This window comes from Zerene cesonia, chromosome 7, assembly GCF_012273895.1.
Source record: "Zerene cesonia ecotype Mississippi chromosome 7, Zerene_cesonia_1.1, whole genome shotgun sequence".
Taxonomy (NCBI): domain Eukaryota; kingdom Metazoa; phylum Arthropoda; class Insecta; order Lepidoptera; family Pieridae; genus Zerene; species Zerene cesonia.
This window is the reverse complement of record NC_052108.1, coordinates 957,956-977,920: the sequence shown is the minus strand read 5'-3', so window position 1 is coordinate 977,920 and position 19,965 is coordinate 957,956. Positions and strand designations below refer to the sequence as shown.

At 33.4% G+C, this 19,965-nt stretch overlaps 1 protein-coding gene across 1 annotated transcript in view; it reads left to right on the top strand.

The window, feature by feature from the left end:
• LOC119828184 overlaps positions 1–19,965 on the top strand; it is a 172,872-nt gene that overhangs the window by 43,685 nt on the left and 109,222 nt on the right. The window contains exon 2 of the mRNA XM_038350285.1: positions 2,501–2,962. Within this exon, the coding sequence (XP_038206213.1) occupies positions 2,545–2,962 (418 nt within the window). The 5' untranslated portion in view covers positions 2,501–2,544. The remainder of the gene's footprint in view (positions 1–2,500; positions 2,963–19,965) is intronic.

Here is a 19,965-nt window from a genome sequence, read left to right as displayed (position 1 = left end):
AAGCAAATGGCTTATACCATGAATAGAGGATAGTAAAATGCGTTGTACATTATTGTAATATTGTCTCATTAACTGCTAGCTTATTCACGCGGCGTCGCGCTCGTTAAATTCGGAGTAAAATCTTTTCCCCCCATCATTGTATGTTGTTATACTCATTTACCCGCTTATAACATAAAAAACCCTTCTCTTCACTCAATTCATTAAAAAATACATCCAAATCTGTTGCGTAATTTTAATAATAAATATAGCTAAGCATACAGACACACATAGTAGAGCAATCTTGTCTTATTCTATGTACTTATCACCCTTCCAATATTATTGGGTACAACCAAATATTATATTAAAAGAGGGTAGAATACTTTCCTCTATCCTCACCGCGATCGATAATAAGCGTGGTATCAAAGAGTCAATTGAAACGCATTTACCAAAGCGTGTTAATAGTTAATTACGCTCATTTAATAGTATATTAACTCGTTGGTGACGCGAAATGATGAGGAAGGATTTTGAATACAGCGCGGTGCGGATTTGCGAAAAACATTTTTACAAACGATCGGCGGATTGCAATGGAATACTTGTACATATTAGAGTCCCCCACTAATATTATAAATGCAAAAGTGACTGTCTTTTTGTCTCTTGTTAACGCCTAAACCAGCGATTGTGTTAAGTACAATACAATTATAGAATAGTTTTTATTCTGGAATTTCACGGGAGGGGTAACTATGCGAGGATCACTGAACTGTCTATTTATTAACTTGACTTCGAGCGCGAAGCCGCGGCGGAAAGCTAGTATATATAAGCTTTGTTGTGTTATGTAACAGCTACTAAAAGCAACGTTAAATTTAATATATTAAATATGGTACTTCTGGAAAATAAATTATACAATGGAAGAATATAATCATAAACAATAAGAGTCCTATTAATTGAATGAACATGGATATATTGTGGGGTAGAAGATATATCATATATCTTTAAACGAGCAATTCTTGTGTATATATATATGGAATCTCGGAATCTCGGAGAATTTATTATGACTCTTCCTGACATCTATTGGCGAATAATAATACTATAAATGCGAAAGTTTGTGAGGATGGATGCATATGTATGTGTGCGTCTGTTACTCTTTCACGCAAAAACTACCGAACCGATTGCAATGAAATTTGCTTTGTGAATAGCTGGACAACTGAAATAACACATAGGCACTTTTTATACCGATATTTCTACGGGATACGGACATACGCGGTTTCAACCACGGGTCACAGCTAGTGATAAATAAACATATTATTCTATATTAGCTTGCCGTTCACGGCTTCGCCCGCGTTGTTAAAGGAAAAACACATGTCCGAGATTCCCGTTCCCACAGAATTTCCGGGATGAAAATAATCCTATGTCCTTTTTCGGATTTCGAATTATCTCTGTACGAAATTTCATCCAATACGGTTCTTTTGTTTAGGTGTAAAAAGTGACAGACAGACAGAGTTATTTTCTCTGTTACTATATTATTAGGGGTTCTATTCCGGATCCTATTACCATATATACAAATTGTCATTAGCACAAGTTTAGGTGAATCATGTCAAGGTCGAAATCGCTCGTAAAAATAAATTACGAATCACTCCAACCCTCGAGAGATCCAACAGATATCGGTAAACGAAGGTAATTTTAAGAGAAATTAAATTCACAGAACTTTATCTTCATCTGAGAGCCATATAATTGATTAATTCCCGCCGGACCGTTTCAGATTAAAAGAAAAATATTAACTTTTCAAGTCAAAGGTAGTTTAATTACATTAAAATAAAATCGAAATGGGACTTGGGGATAATTGTTTTGTTTTTTTGAGGCTTGTGTATTTAACCGTTTAGCTTTGAAATTGATAAAAATAAGACTAAAGTTATAAATAAACATAAAAAGAATCTTTATTCATCTTTTTTTTAGAAGTTTTAGAGTCTTCATTTATATATACTGTATTTCAACCACTTTTCTCTACATTTTCATGAAAGGGGCAAATCTATGATATGTCTATTACTTAAATATCCTACTAATATTATAAATGCGAAAGTTTGTAAGGATGTGTGTGTGCGTTTGTTGCTCTTTCACGCAAAGACTACTGAACCGTTTGCAATGAAATTTGGTACGTAGACAGCTGGACAACTGGAATAACATATAGGCAACTTTTTATCCCGATATTCCTACGGGATACGGACTTATGCGGGTGAAACCGCGGGGCGCAGCTAGTACATCATGAACGTTAGTTTAAAATAAAATATCTGAGGAACATCAGCTTCAAAATAGTTGTCGATTTGTGTGCTTTTTCTTGATTTCCAATTCGACAGCACATTAATTATTTGATACTTTTGGTAAGATAAAACAAAATCTTAAAAACGTAAACATTAAACTTTCAAGAGACTTAACGGACCTATAAGGTCAGCTATTTACAATCTTAAAATATAGATTACTAAATTACTTTAGTGGAGGATCTATAGTAATAATGTGATTTTTGTTCCAGGTATCAACCATGAGCGGTAAACCAAACATAACATAGCCTCCACAATGGGATCTCCAACGTATTCCATGCAACCAATCACCATGAATCGCTGTCCAATCCACATTATTCTGCCAATCCTCACCATCCTATTACCCTATACATCCATGCTGAATTTACCCAGTGGAGACCCTGCTCCAGGCAGGTCACCGGGACCACCTTTTGAAGAAACCAAGCTGGAAGGTAATCAAGACCTACCAATAGATTCATTTGATGACAACCTGGAACTTCCCATAGAGATATATGATGAAACTACCACAGATATGACTACAGTAGAAGCAATAAGTGACGCGTGTGATTACGCGAGGATCTCGAGTGACAGTGCTGAGGTGGTGACGCTAGGTGACAGTGAAAGTGAAGTGAATTTGACGGTTAGCCACCCCGTGTTCGATACAGCTGAACTGGTGCGAGGTGTTGTTTATGATGGTGAGTCATTTTGGGTTGTAAAAATGGTATAATTGATTGGTATAAATTTAAAAGAAGAGTTTAACAAATCGTTTCTGGTCGGATTTTAATTTATTATAGGATATTTATTTATTATAATTAATATAAATACCTTGAACAATGGGCAGTCTCTGTAACGTCTGCACCGATATTTTAAATTAATCATAATAAAAGAAACTCAAGCTTCTTCCAACATTTCAGTACTTTTATTACCGCTTCTGCTTACATAAAATATTCTTACGAAATCTATAATCGGACTAAATGTTGTATATAAAGTAATTATTATATAACTTAACAATATATTAAATTAGAATTAGATCTTCGAACTGGCCCTCTACATATTTAAAAATTTTATTAAAAGCTGTAATATCCCTTTAAAGTTTAATGAATATTTACCAGGCTGTATAATGAGATTTCAATTGCTGAATTGTTTCATGTCGTCGCTTAATTGGGTAACTGCTAGACGTATACAAATGTTAATAATTCCACTAATCTAATGCCTAAATCCGAAACCGCATTTGGCATTATTAAATGTGTTATTCACACAACAGACTATTATGGGGGATGCCTCATAAACAAGATGTGATATAGAATTATTCAGTGCTAAATCTTGTGTGATTTTTAGTCTTCATAATATGCTTGTTTTGTCGTTGAGTTCAATATTTAAGGGGAGATTTTAAAGCTGAGTTATGGAGTTATGAAATCATATTGAAAGCTCTTTATATGTATGTACGACCAACTTACAACTGATGATACATTTTCTTTTATTATGTCCTAGCGGGCAGCCGAACTGGTTGTTCGCCTAATGGTATGCGATCACCACCGCCCAAAAATATTCACATAGTTAGCGCCCCCGCAGTGCGCTGCCCGCTTTTAAGAGGGAAGGGATAATTAAAAGATTTACGACTGGAAAGAAGGAATGGACTGGGAAGGGCGAAGTAAAGAAAAAGGCCCTCCGGCTCCATCACTTACTGTAGGAAAGAAACCCAGTAGCATGCTTCTATTTCACGCCGATTCTGTGGGGGTGTTTCATCTTGCCCACTTCGTGCCGAAGCGTGTTCGATTCCCACATATTCACAAAATATCGGACATTGAAAACCTAAAAGTCAAATATCATAAAACTTAAGAATCAAAGGCAAAATCTCCGCGTGGCAAGAAGCTCAAATTAATGACTTCGTAAAAGTGGAAGTTCGTAAACACTTAAGTTACTAACAAGTTAGGTTGTTCGTGTTAAAACTCTTAAGACCTAGGGATACTTTCTCGGAATATCAATGAGATGTAAGGTGGACCTGATGTGTTGCTTAGCGATGAATTGTTCTAACAAAGGACGGTAACAATGTTACTAAGTATATATTTTATAGTATGTAGGTATGTCTGGGTTCAGGTTCGTCCTAAATTCTATGTCCACTAATGTTTTACTTTATTACTATGTAGGTAAGTCTTCGTTTAGGTTCCATTTCTAAATTGTATCGATTAAATCCACAATTATATTACTAACGATCGGTGCGTAGGTCAAAGGTGAGACCAACATGGAAAATCCCTATTTCGCATAATGTTAAAAATCATATAAAAATATGTAAGCTTACGGCGGTAGCCCGGGCAAAAATTTCTAGATTATTCCGCACGTAAACATCCTTTCATACAAATCTCAACCCAGGATCGTAAATTTGCTACAAAAGGAACCTTTATGACCCAAGACTTATGAATGCTCACAAGGAGTTACGAGGGAAAACCCAATAATTAATATGGCGAATACAACAAACAATGTTTCATAGTCGTCACCAAATTTCAGTACCCGAACGCTACTGAATCGCCTTCTATATTACAAACGTATATGGTCATTATTATCATCATCAGCTCATACTTATTCCCACTGCTGGGACACAGGCATCCTATGAGGGTTCTGCTATAATTCACCACGCTGGATAAGTGCGGGTTGGCAGATGTCGAATAGAAGTTTTGATTATTTGTTATGCGGGTTTTCTTACATGTTTTGAGTAGTGGTGATATATATAATACGCAGAAAAATACAAGTACAATTTATTCGCCTGGTCCCGAACCCCCGACATTTCGATTTAAGTGTGAGGTCCACCACTGAGCCACTGCTGTTGTTACAAGCGTACACGAGCAAACAAATACACTCCTTATTCTATCAATTCTACATCACTGAAGACGACCTTTTCTCTTTGTTTTTTGGCGTTGTTTATCGGCGTCATATCTAGTCTTGTCCTGGAATGGCACCTGCTGAGCGTTTCTTCCATCATAATTATGCGGATATATGACGTGTTTCCATTACATCATTATAAAAATTCATTTATTTTTAAATATATAGTTACTTGTTTATTCTTTCTTTGGTGTATTCGTAATTGTAAGTAGTGTTTTTAAGATGGAATAAAAGTTTTTCTTTCTTCTTTCTTTCTTTACAAAGGTCATGTACAAGTGAAAAGAACATATTTGTATCTGCAGCTTCACAAACAGTCCTTACAAACAATAACCATAGAAGTGTGTCATGAAACGGAATTTTAAATGCGTTGTTGCAATCACCCGACTGTGAATGAGTAATTTCAATTATCGCCGATACAATATTCATAACGCTTATGAATAGTGGGTCTGTGGCAGACGTTGCGAATGTACTGTAGCTAGTTGACTACACGTGGTAAACTGTTATATTTAACCAAGCGCTGTATACAATTGACCGCTTCCTTGGTATAGTGGTGAACGCGTGAGCGTAGAACCCGGGGGTCCTGGGTTCGAATCCCGGTGGAGGCGCACAAAAAGAATGTCTCGGTCTGGCAGGACACATAAGGCTGATATCCTACTCGTTCATAAGGAAAATCGATCAGTGAATTAGATAAATATCATCTGCCCCATACTCCACTAGGGGACATGGGACTTTTTTTTATACAATAATAGTTAGATTAATAAGTGCAATCTACATTTAGTAAGAGCGTTGTGTTTAGATATAACGGTTAAACTATCCATCATCAATGTCTTTATCAGCCCATATATAGTCCCACTATCGGGGTACTAGCCTTCTTAAAGTAATTTGAACCCTTAATGCAATTGAAAAAAATCTAACTGTAGGTAACATTGTAATTTTATTATAGAGTGCGTTAAATAGCTCTCTTATTCCCAGACTACTTTCTACATGCGTTTTATGACTTATTTGTTCGCTTAAGCACTTATTTTCTCAAGTATATAACTACAGTTCTTAAATATATTCAAATTTATATTATTTATGCCATAGCGGGCAACTGAGCTAGTGGTTTGCCTGGTGGTAAGCGATCACCACTGTCCACATTCGTAGAGGTAGTGCTTCTGTGGATGCGCTGCCCACTTTTATGGAGTAAGGGTATAGACGACTGGAAAGAAGGAATGGACTGGGATGGGTGATGAATAGGACAACGCCGACGCAATGCACTCCTTGCATACATCCATTCCTCATTATCATCAGCCCATACATATTTCCACTAGAGACTCGGAGGAGGAGGATGCCTCCTACGAGGGTTGAAGCCATAATCCATCACACTGTCCAAGTGCGGGTTGGCAGATGTCACTTGACACATCCATACCTAATACACGTTAAAATTAATATTAATTTAAAAAATAATCAAAACGTTTAGTAATTCCGTTACAAAATGGTCCCAATATCATAATACATATTATGTTATGAAGCTTCTGTTCTGGACTCTAGAATGCGGCTTAAATAACTGTGTAATCAATCAATGAATAGCTTTTCTACTATTTTATTACTTTACTAGCGGTCCGCCCCAGCTTTGCTCGTGCTACTTATATAGCATATAGCTTTTCTTAACACATGGGCTATCTAACACTGAAATAATTTTTCAAATCGGATCAGTATTTCCTGAGATTAGTGTGTTCAAAAAACAAAAAAACTCTTCGCTTTATAATAGATATAAAGGCTGCGTAGAGAACAAATACTGGGTATTGATAATGTCGGATCAAATTTAATCTAATTGCGAACAATGCCGCGGCTAAACACCAGTCTCCGTTGCATAAACTTGAACAAGGTATTATGGCAACTGGCGGCGGCATATTAACTATGTGAAACATGACAAGACTCCTTTGAGCCAGGCATCTGTCCATGATTAGAGTATGTTCTCTTGGGCTATATAGAAAAGCGGTGCGTAACAGTGTACCATAATTATTAGTAATCACTACATAGTATAAAACAAAGTCGCTTTCCGCATCTGTCCCTATGTATGCTTGGATCTTTAAAACTACACTGACTTTGGTGGAGTTTGATGGAGTTTTTTTTAATAGATAGAGTTATTCAAGAGGAAGATTGGTATGTATAATATGTATTAAACTACTCCAAATTTAACGCGTGTACAACCGTGGGCAAAAGCTGGTTGGATTATCAGCGATTCCGGGCAGTGAAGTATTATCAAATAGAAATATTACACCTGAAATGTCAAAACTCAAACAATAAGAACTCATTTTTGAAATGGTTACACGATGAATAAATTTTAACCAATAATTGAAAGATTAGCCCTGAGTGTTAAATAGTAATGAAAATTATTTGTTTATTCAGAAAGGTATTAAAATAAAGTTTTCATTATTCATAACAACCAATTAGATGACCTGAAATAATTAAATATATACAAAAGTCATAATCATATTCAAAAAGCATGCATAATCAAATTTTAAATATAAAAGACTACACGAAAGAAACTAACGTATAAAAGCATCCTTCATAAGAGTGTTCACTTTAAATATCAACTTCTTATATACCATAGCATATATTAATATAATAAATAAATAACAGCATTAACATGCAACAATATCAACTTAGCGTATCCACTAGAGCTGTATCCATTGTTTGGCTAATGGATTGTTCGGCCGTGATCCAAGCTTCGGCGTTACAAAGCATTTTCCGACTAAGGTAATTCATCTTCTGGAATATTCCGACTTATTGTGTTATTGCGCAGTTAGTATTACGAAGGTATGGTGAAAGAGTTCAAGCTTATTGCTTATATAATCCTTTTATTTTAAACGTTACATTATTGTGTATAAATATTAAAAAGACTAAGTTTTTGTGTGAATTGTTTTGGTTATAATAGAAACAGTTTTTATGTCGAATTTAACACGTTTGTTTTAATTTTCAACTGTTTTTGAACGATTAAATATAGAATATCATAAAGAGGACTTAACAATATCATCAAATCAGTAAATACAACTATAGAAATAGTTCAAATTTCAATATATATCAACAAAAATTATTTAATAAGCTTATTTATTTATAAAGATAATTTAGATAGGTTTTCTTTAATAGAATAGAGAATTTTGAAGTAGCAGCGTTTAGTTTAAATATACCAATTCCGATAATTTTTTGTTATATTCTGGAATCGTTGAAAATTCTTGCATCTTATTGAATACATTTCGCTTTTGTCATCAGAAACTATCTGTACAGTATCGCTAACATCTGTATTTTACGATAGCATTATGTAGATAGAGGTCACGTATCATTTCCTAACGATCTTGCCTCAGCACATTCTGAGATGTTTGGGTTCAGGACGACATTAGTGACGGGTTGAGGACGACTTTACAGCGTCGGGTTATAGGACAATATTACTGTATCGGGTTGTATGGGTATGTTTGATTAATTAAAACACGTTTTTAATAAAAGTGGTTGTAGTTTCCTCATTAGAAATAATTATAACCAGATAGGGAAAATACGATCTATCTTTACTAATGACATAAAGGTGAAGATTTTTTTTGTTGTTTATATATGGTAGTCGAGCACGTTTCGGCACGAATTGGGCAAGCTGCGGGGAAGTACCACACAGAAGACTGCTGTGTTTCGTTCAGTGAGTGGCCTCTCTTCCAGCCCTTTCCTTAGTTCTTCTCTATCAATCCTTTCTTAATCCCTTTCCAATTTGTAGTCGACAATCCATTTATAAAGGCATAATGTCTGCAATTAACCTTACGCCTCTCCAAATGTTCATGAGCGGTGGTAGCGCTTATCATCAGGCGACCAGCTCCATTGCTGACGGTGACATAAAAAAAGGAAGAGTTTGTTTGTTTGAACGCGTTTATACCAGAAAATCACTTATACCAATGATATGCAACGTTTAATTTTACAGAACTAAGTTTTCACCTTATCATGTGCTATTGACATCCCGCGCGTGTATATTTTTATATATTTATTAAACTATAGCCCTTTACTAAATTCGGCTTTACGTCTCAGTACCAAATAAGGGCTGTATACACTGTCACAAATGCTTGTAATCAGTCGAATCGCTCTCACTTCCGCCCCCAACACGCGACTATGTCACGAACCACTGTAATGCCACATTATTACTGAACAAGTTTACTCGCTAAGTTGTAAGGCTGAAGACACATTATATAAAAGAGCGGAAATGTATTTTCATATCATATCTATATATATAAAAGAAAGTCGAGTTAGTTACACTTTTATAACTCAATAACGGCTAAACCGATCATGTTGATATTTGCTACAGTGATAGTTTGAGATACTAGAAAGGACATAGGATAGTTTTTATCCCGGAAATCTAACGGGAACTGGAACTTTGCCGGTACACACCAGGTTTATCTTTCCTGCAACTATGCGGGCAATGCCGCGGGCGAAATGCTAGTATATTTATATATGTATGAAATGGTAGAGACTTATATTAAAAGAGGAAAGTTTAGGATGTAACTTGTATGTTTCCTGGTTTTCATACAAAAACTACTGGGCCGATTACGAAATTTCTTTCACCATTTGAAAACTGTTACTTCCCTGAGAGACATAGGCTATAATCTAATTTAAAGTAGTCTCTATTTTTTCACAATTATTATAATTACTACAATGAAGAAATTCTTTAGCATCTTTTATCTTTAAAATATTGACATATAGACGCAGATATGTTATAATGAAAATGTAAAAAATATATGTATAATAACAGTCCAGACGGTATATGTTCCCACTGCAGGGACACGGGCCTCCTATGGGGATCATATGTCGTTGAACTTTTGATTCTTCAACATGCCGGTTTCCTAACAATTTGATAAGTATATCATTTCGGCTAAAATACTTTATATTACAATAACGTACTGAAAATCTATTATAGACAAGAGAGACGCTTTAGGGCATCCCTTTTGTCTTATTTATTTTCAATCATCTCATTCAATTTGATAATTTGTCTTCTACGTCATTTATAATAATAAAATAGCCACATTTTTGTCTATAAATTTTACATCATTTTATACTAAAAGCAATGTGAAATCAAGGCGCAAACGCTCTGCTCATCAATCATACAAACCTAAGCAGTAATGATTTTATAATAATTACAATTTCCTCGAGCCGGTGGGCAGTGAAAGTCCATTTTCACTTTGTGTCGACTTAGAAAATAATTATTATGTGGATCTAATCTACATTCCGTTAATATTTCAGTGATAAATCACGCCGAAAATTACTTCCTATAACGGAAGGCGCTTAGTTGAACGCAGGAAGTCCACACCAATGCTCAAAGGAAATAGGTATTTAATAGAACTTTCATAGGTTTTAGTGTAATGTGTTTGAAATATTCTGGAGCAACTATTTATTTAAAAATAAATATGTTTTCTAGAAAATTCTCGTATTATTTTCGACAGACAGGCATTTCGGAGTTTTCTCGCATTATTCCAAGATCTGTGGGATTTTAAAAATACTGTACTGAGTAAAAGATACAGGATATTTACTTGTTTTGTCTCTGGTCCGAAATTTCCCTTTACCAAATTTCATTCTAATCGGTTCAGTGGTTTAAGTGTAAAAGGAGAAAGACTGTAGTTACCTTCCCATTTAAAATATTCGTCGTGATGAGAATATTTCTTCTAAACTTTAGCGCAGCAAAACTAGACAACTTATAAGTGTACTTGAACGTATGATTCTTAGGACTCTGTACCCACCAACACATAAAATGGGACCGTCATTAGATACATAGACTGTCTGTTTCGTGCTAGACAGTTACAAGTTTAGAGGTACTCCTACTGCCGCTATAGCAACAAACAATAACTAATTTTTATTAAGCAATGCTTAATATGGACATTAATTGAATGAATGACCGTTTTTTCCAGTTACCCTTTAGTTTAGTTGTACGGAACCCTTTGTATCGCGAGTCGGATTCACAGTTGAGCGCTTTTCTTATTACATCTTTTTATTATAATCGGATTATAGGAAATTTAATAATTTTCTGATAATTCGGTTTTGTAAGGAATATTTTTTAATTAAATAATATTGTTAGTCACTTATACAATTCCCGTGTTAATAAATCAGACATTACACTGACACCTACGCCTATTTTAACCGACTACAAAGTCGGGTAATTTTTGTTTGTCACCTCAAACCTTTCGCCTTCGCAAATGGACTGCGACTTCAAATATAACATATAAAGGAAGGGATTGATGAAAAGAAAAAGGTTGGTAAGGGTGAAACTATACATAAACCTATATAACTATACCCTCCGCTCTCATCAAATATTTCTTAGAATTAATTAAAACTCTTATCTCACCAAGCAACACTAGTTAAAACAACCTAAACGCATTAAAACGGAACACCAAATTGCAAAACACCGCCACACTTGAGGCATACTTAAAAAACTTAATTTAAAATTTGCGGCAGGTTGGCTAGCACAATTAATTTGCACGATTCCGGTGGAAGGTTGAGTTTTTCGTTCTCAACGCCTGAAGAGGCAGCCGGCGCTGCCATTTCATTTCTCTGGTGCAACTTGACCAAGTTTGAACTGCATTTAAATAAATTGAATGCGATTTTTTCGTATCTATTCGTTTCTAGAAGGTCAGGTTTAATGTTATTCTTAAGTGGAGAGAAATTTGCGGCTTAACAACTGGCGGCATTAACTTGCAGATAAACGTGCATTGAAATTATGTCTTTTGTATTTCTGGATTGTATCGTCCTATAATTTTAAATTTACCTATTTTTTGCTCTCAATAATAAGAATATATTTTTCTAGCTGCGCCCCGTGGTTTCACCCGCGTAAGTCCGTGTCCCGTAGGAATATCGGGATAAAAAGTTGCCTTTATGTTATTCCAGTTGTCCAGCTGTCTACGTACCAAATTTCATTGCAAGCAGTTCAGAAGTTTTTGCGTGAAAGAGCAACAAACACACACACACTTCCTTACAAACTTTCGCATTTACAATAGTAGTAGGATTTAAGCAACAGAAGCTCACTTGTTAGTAACATGACTTACAATTATGTTAGTAAAAAAAAAACAATAAAAATCAATATTAAAAAATACAATTTATAATTAAAGGCAACACAACATTTCACTCATTCATTTTGGAGATAAAACATTGCCACTGATACATACAAAACGTTAATACTCGTTCGAAACAAATCATCATATTATAAAGATCCTATATATGCACATAGTGTGACTATAGGCTACACTTTTTAAGCGACTTGATGTATGACTTGAACAGGGAGAGTTGTCGAATCGATACTAATTTATGTGTTTGTAACCTCATAACTTTTTTGAGTAAGCCGATTTTTATAATCAAATTTGGTGCTTCCCATGTGGTCTCATTAAAATTTGATCTAGTTATGACAATTTGGAGGCGAATAGTTTTTAATTACAAACAATTATCTACGATTCCGTTTAATTCTATGAAAATATATTCTAAGATACCGTGAAACTAATTAAGGCTTGACAAATTGAATCAAACGTTTTAGGATTGGCCAGTTTGTTTAGGACTGATAATTCCTCCGGAGCATTCCAACGAGTGTAACTGAAGTATAATCTTGTTTTAAGGGCTTCTTGACATAAGACGTTCGTTGAAGAGTCTTCAGGCTGTTTAGTAAAAAAAATTAATAAATTCCACTCGATATCACAAATTTAGTAGACTAATATTAGGGATATTAGTCTACTAAATTTCCTATCCTACTAATATTATAAATGCGAAAGTTTGTAAGGATGTGTGTGGGTTGTTTGCTCTTTAACGCAAAAACTACTGAAACAATTGCAATGAAATTTGGTAAGTAGATAGCTGAACAACTGTAATAATATATAGGCAAGGCTAGGCAGGCAAAAAAAGGCAGGCTTTTTATCCCGATATTCCTACGGGATACGGACTTACGCGGGTGAAACCGCGGGGCGCACCTGGTATATTATAAATGTGAAAATAGCTCTCCGTGTCTCGTCTTCACGCGTGAACTTGTCTGAAATTTGGTATATATAAGGTTTGAGGCTCGAGAATACCAATAGGGTAGTTTTTTATCTCTATGAACTATGCGAGTAAAGCTCCGGGACAGTCTATGCGAATCCAGGGGTGGAAAGCTTGTCAGTTGAATTTCAGAGTATGATAATATAATTCTTAATTAATACACAAGTAATGTATAAAGGATCTTTCTTTGAAAGAGCTCTCTTCGCATAAAATGGTTATGTCTAAAATGAATAAAATATTCATGAATAAAATGAATAAAATATTTACAGATATGTACTGACTGTAAATTATCATGAAATAAATAAAGCTAATATATATAATAAAACTAAACCCTCATAGGAGGCCTGTGTCCCAGCAGTGGGAACATATATGGGCTGATGATGATGATGATGAAATAAAGCTAAGGTTTTCTATTAATGTTCAAATTAGTTATACGCAAATATAATGTGCTGAAATCGTAAATAAAAACTTTTAAATTTACCGCTTTCCGTACTATAATTTGAAATTTTAAATTGAGAAATTTGCGTAACATTTTCTTTATTACTTCACCGCCGTAATAGCGCCGTTTAGAATTCATTAAACAGGTTAATCTCACATTCAGACTTTATTAGCCGTATTGAAAATTTTATTTGCGAGCTAGATTTTACCCTTCAGTGAACGATTAAGTCTCATTGCTACTGAAATTATTATATTCTTTTCCTGTATGTGTGAAAACTATCTATATATTTTTTAAAAGCTTACAGTACAGACTATATTATCTGTGAAATGTTTATAAATGATTTGTATATTCCTTAAATTACCTTTAACTGTTTGTTGCTTTGAATTTATATGTTAATTATGAATTTTTAATAACGTTCGAAAGAGCCGCATTTTGAGACTAAAACGAGATGTTGACCTTTGACTTTAATTGTAATTTTATAAATTTTATTAAAATTACGGTGACGTCGAGAAATTGGTTCCAGAATCTCAATATTTTAAGGTTAAAACGTGTTTCAATCGCTTTGTAGCTCAGAATTTAACATATTTAACAAAAATTAACTCATAACATAAGAAATAACAATAAATAAATAGAAATAAATATTCTTTCAATCGACATTTACAGTTCGACTCCAGACTGAATAACAGCGACTAACGAATCAAAAAAAGAAACCAAACGATCAAATTATTGCTGAGTCACATTTGAAATCAAAATGGCGTCGACACGAGAATTCGATTATCGTCACATGTTTCAACCTTCAAATATGATTATTTTATCGTCTAAATTGTAAATATTATGGCTAAAGGGTTGGAAATCAATATGAATTCAATTAAACAATTACATGCACTTTAACATTATTAATAGATATTTTCTATATTAATCCAATAAATAATTTCTTTGAATTTATGTTTCTTTGAAAACACTTATTACATTTTCTATTAAGTCTTCTTACAAGATTTTATAACAGTTTATTATTGTGTTCAATATTATTAATGAGGCATAAAATCTATTGACGATTCGAGGAAAAACGTTTTAATGTTGCCATTATATTTTATACACGTGTCATTCTGCTTCAAACTATGAGACCCTCTTCATCACGCATCACATCACACAAATGTACCTATGTTTTATCTCAAATAAAAAAAGAACGGATAGGCATCATCACATCAGACATGTTTGAGAGTTTTGTTTTAGTATTTTATCAAAACATTCTCATACATCATTAGTCTCTGTAAATAAATAAATGACCATTTAAAAAAATATATCGTTTTCTTTTGTTCGCATTTCGAATTCGAATATAATAATATGTAGCAAATAATTATTATAAAAACTGAACCCTCTTCAAATTGTCAGAACTACACCAAGTTTAGATGGGACCACGTGGCTGGCACCAGCTTTCAAATAAAAAATAATGAATATAGGTTTACTCAGTAAAAAATTATGGGTCAGTAATTAATTATTAGGTAACAAACACTAAAAGTACAGTTGCATTCCTCCTAAAGTGTCTTTGTTTGAAGTCGGTTGAAAATTAAGTAATGCGACCGATATATTAAATTTAGAGTAACATAACTTTCGTATATAACTATAGGGTCAGGAAGGGACACTTCTAACTACGACAAATGAGTTGTCAAATTATCACCGGACGTTAGATACAGGCAATCATAACTCTCCTTTTACCCACGCAGTCCAGCAAAAACGTTTATTTACTGAATTAGAAGGATTACGGTAGCACAGGAACACGTCTCGTATAATTCTCTCGATTTGTAAAAGTCAAATGCCTGAGTTTATTCAGGAGCAACGTGATTTATAACCAGTAAAAAGATAAATTGGCGTCCATATTTCTTCACATTTCTCTTTTATAAATGTTAATTTTAATGTTTACTATTAGAACTCCTGCATTGCACGTTTAACGAAATAATATTCTTAGAATAACTCTCCTGTGGATTAAGCTGAAGTTTTTTATACAAATTAAATAAATTTAAAACAAATAGGATATATGAGAAGATGTTCGTAAGCTTATTATATGTATAATTGGCTCATTACACTTTCCATCCTTCCTTTATTCAACAATTTTTGTATCGAAAATCCTCATTAAATAAATTTTACACCTCCCAAATATTCTATCCTACTAATATTATAGAAGCGAAAGTTTGTAAGGATGTGTGTGTATTTGTTGCTCTTTCACGCAAAAACTTCTGAACCGATTTCAATGAAATTTGGTACGTAGACAGCTGGACAACTGGAATAACATATAGGCAACTTTTGACCCCGTTATTCCTACGGTATACGGACTTACGCCGGTGAAACCGCGGGGCGCAGCTAGTGTCCTATAAATTATAAGAATTGGCGGTAAACAATTTATTCTTCATTTTTCTTTCTTTCTTCATGCGTATTAATCAAAAAGCACTTCTAAAAAAATGTTCGATGAAAAATAACGTTTGAGTTTATTTGATGAACATTTCTTTTCTGTTGCCGTAAGCTCGATGGCTAAAATGGACACGTGTTTGCGTTCAGCGCGCCGTTGAGTTCAGTCTGTCAATATTTGGTGTTCGTACCGTCAAACATAATTCTGGATACAACTCGTTTCGGAATTCAAATCAAATCGAAATATTCATATGAATTAATGTTGATAAAACGGATGGCATGTTGTGAATACTCTATTCGAATTTAATTTACAAAATTAATAAATGATCTAAAAAAATGCAGGAACATTTTATATAAAATCATCGAAAACAGTCTCTTAAACACTCTTTGATTACTTTATGAGCTTTTTGGTTTGCGATTTTTTCAAAATGAATTTAAATATTGGCTTGTAAATGTCTTTTTTAAGAATCTATTATAATAAAACTGATAATTTTTCTTTTTTATTTAAAGGAGCGTTACATCAATAAAAATATTGCGAAAATTTAATTTAAATACAGACGAAATGAAGCCAGCTAGCAGAAATATCTAAATCTAGATCAATGAACTTATAACTTCCTGAAACGAAGCTATTGACCACGCGAGCGAAGACGTATGCGGAAAAAAATATACTTAATATATTTATAATATTATACCGATCATATTTTCAAAGCCCTCCCAAGCACTCAGAATAGATTTCGGTGTACAGTCTACTCTGATGAAGGAATATAAATCCAGCCCTCCACAGTATCTCCTGATTCACGTCCTTGGCAAATTGGCACACATCCATATATCGATCTGTTATATAACAAATATTTTATGTTGTTGTCAGGGCTGTCCACACGTTGAAAAATAATATTTCAGTATTTTAATGAATTTATCTTATCGGTAGGAAAGTATGTTTGGTATTATATGATTTTTGCAATGGTTTAACATTTCAATTGAATTGTTTAGCTTTACAATAATGTACTTATCAATTTCGGGCATAAAAAACAGTTCATACCATTTTGAAAAGCTTTTTTTTTTCATTAGATTTTAATAATCAGATAAATAGATAGATTTAAAGTTAGTTCAAATAACACATAAAATACACGAAAATTGCAATACAAAAAACAATTTAACAAAGCTAAATTAATACACGGATGAAAAAAACAGGACAGAGACAAATGTGCACTGTGTTTTTAGAAATAATCAGTATATTTTGTTTTTGTATAGACAATCTTTTCATAATAGTGGACGAAGCCTTCTACATGTCATTGTGATTATAACAAAAATAAATAAAATATTGATCAATGGCATAGACAAAAATAGACTCACCTTGGAAATATACCATAGAGAAGAATAGACATTATAGATATATTTATGAAAACAGGTCAAAGGTGAAAATATTGTAAGCCTTCTATATGAAATGAATAATCATAATTCATTAGTTGTGACATTTATGAATTATTTATGTAAATAGGACTGAACAATGCTGAAAACTGAACAAAGGTGAATTGAATACCATAATGAATTTTTAGATGCCAAAAAATTGAAGTTGACAACCCTGTGCAACGCTTTATGAGTTCTGTGCCCTCTCGTAACTTGAGACGTTGATAAATGCATATTTGTATGAACTCTGCGCCACTTTACAGTTATTACATCCATACATAATAAATATTTTACATGAAGAAGCGTAGCATATTGTATGTTGCAACAACAAATCAGTTTGTCATGAACTCATCGGTTTTAGTGCTAAAAACGACATTTTGTCTTCATTTTTTTTATAAATCTTTTTTATTCTATTTCATTTATCTATATCTTTTTCAGTTATCATTTTTTATTTTGATTTTTTTGATTTTTAAAGATTTCGCGGCTGTCATAATGTGGTGATAAATAAACCTCCATTATTACTTCTTTCTATTAGTTTCAACTGTATTTTGGTATGTAACCGACGAGTTTAGACTTGATGTTCCACTTGAAATGAATAGTTTTAAATCAAACTTGTACACTTGTGAAGGATCGTTGAATATACAATAATTTCATGAAATTTTCCTATTATTCTCTTAAGGATCGCCAGGATTCAAAAACCTTCTTGTTTTTTTATTATTTTCTGTCGTGTCTTATTTTTTTGTTTTTTTCTATAACTAGGTATATTTTTTATTAAGATTTATAAGCAAATTACTAATATATGGCCCAGCACAGTGGTTGTTATGATTATTCATTCTTTTAATTGATTTGTTTTCGCAAATAAATAGTCATTTTAGTTTCATAGCCAATGTTAGAAAGGAGACTGTAAGTATGGCAAAGTGTGTTATTACTTATTATTAAATGGACATATTTACCTAAGTTTGTAGAATACTAGTGGTCCGCCCCGACTTCGCCCGATGTCACATATTGTTTAGATAATTTTGCAATCGGTACGTGGCTCAAATATTAGCGTCTTTAAGCATACAAAAATCATCGCTTATATTATTAGTATAGAATAGTAACATATTTTTACACGCTTTTTATTAGCTTCACCTGTATGTTTGTATGTTTGTTTGTAACCGACTTCTTTGGGCGCGATTTTGACCCACTTTAAACGGCCAGATTTCGTTCAAACTTTGTAGATATATTGAGGACCGATGACAATACACTAATTTGATAAAATTATTCCATTTTTCAATTTGCAAAATATGATAAAAGCGTGTTTTTTAGTTTTTTTAAACTATTATAATATATTATTTAAAATATTGGTTGGTGCAATAACAGTTCTAAAAAATGAATTACGTGAAACATTAAATGGCATTATTGTAAAAGTTTTTATACCTATGTGTAAAAATATACTGCGTTATTGAGTATGTTAATATATAAATAACGACTAACACTAAGAACTAATTAAGAACGACGAAATTGCGACAGTTTCAACTTCCAGTTCAAAAATCGTGATCAAAAAATAAACAACAAACAGACCTGCATACACAATTCATTCCCAAAATACCAACGCCTAACTCGTTATATCATCTACGAGATCTAGTTTTCAAATTGCCATCGACCTACTAATGATACTAGGATAGTAACGGAGCCTCCCCTTGTGGAGGGGGGGAGGTCGATACGGGTGCATCGACCTAGCTGGGGGTAGCGTTTTATATTCGACTAATCACCATGAATGTCGTTCAGTGAATTGTGAAACCACTTTGTTGTAAATAATTATAGTTTTGGGCCTCGCAGTGTGGTTATAATGCTTATTATGTGTTAAGCTTTGACAAATTATTGGGTTTGTATGTGTGTGTTAATGTGTACTTTTATGGATGCATGTGTTCGATTCTTTATAGTTAGTTATAAAAGTATTACTACGTTTGGTGGAAAAGAAAACATATACAAATATACTGTTTTCTTAGGAAAAACAGACAATTCCGTAGCTAGTTACCTAATTTGGTTGTATGTTTGGTTTTACTATCGATCTCTGTAGGCACCATTTACTTCCAGCGATTTTTATTATATTTTAATTTCTTATATCATACAAATAATTATATACATATTCAATTTAATCTGACACTTCACTTCTCCTTTAGTAGCCCCACAGCCCCAAAAAAAATATATATTTACTCCAGGCAATTATCCTATCAGTATAAAAAACGTTGCGTTCCTTATTCTCCGTAGTCCTATATTATAAAAGTTCAGATATTAAAAGCTCCCTTCACTATAATGGGCGGTAGAATGAAAACACTTTTTAGGAACCAAGGACAAGGATAATAGGTCTGAAGTTTTGTTGAGTGGACTTGCACGTACTTCAGAGGAGTTTTAGAAGTGTCCTGGATCTATACTGGTTTAAATTTTTTCAATGTGTTTTAAATTTATTCTATAAAAATCTTGTTTTCATAGTTAGTAGGATAAAGAATTATTTTGTGTTTAACAATATGGTTAATCACTTTTATTTGTATCGTTGTGTTGTGTACATAT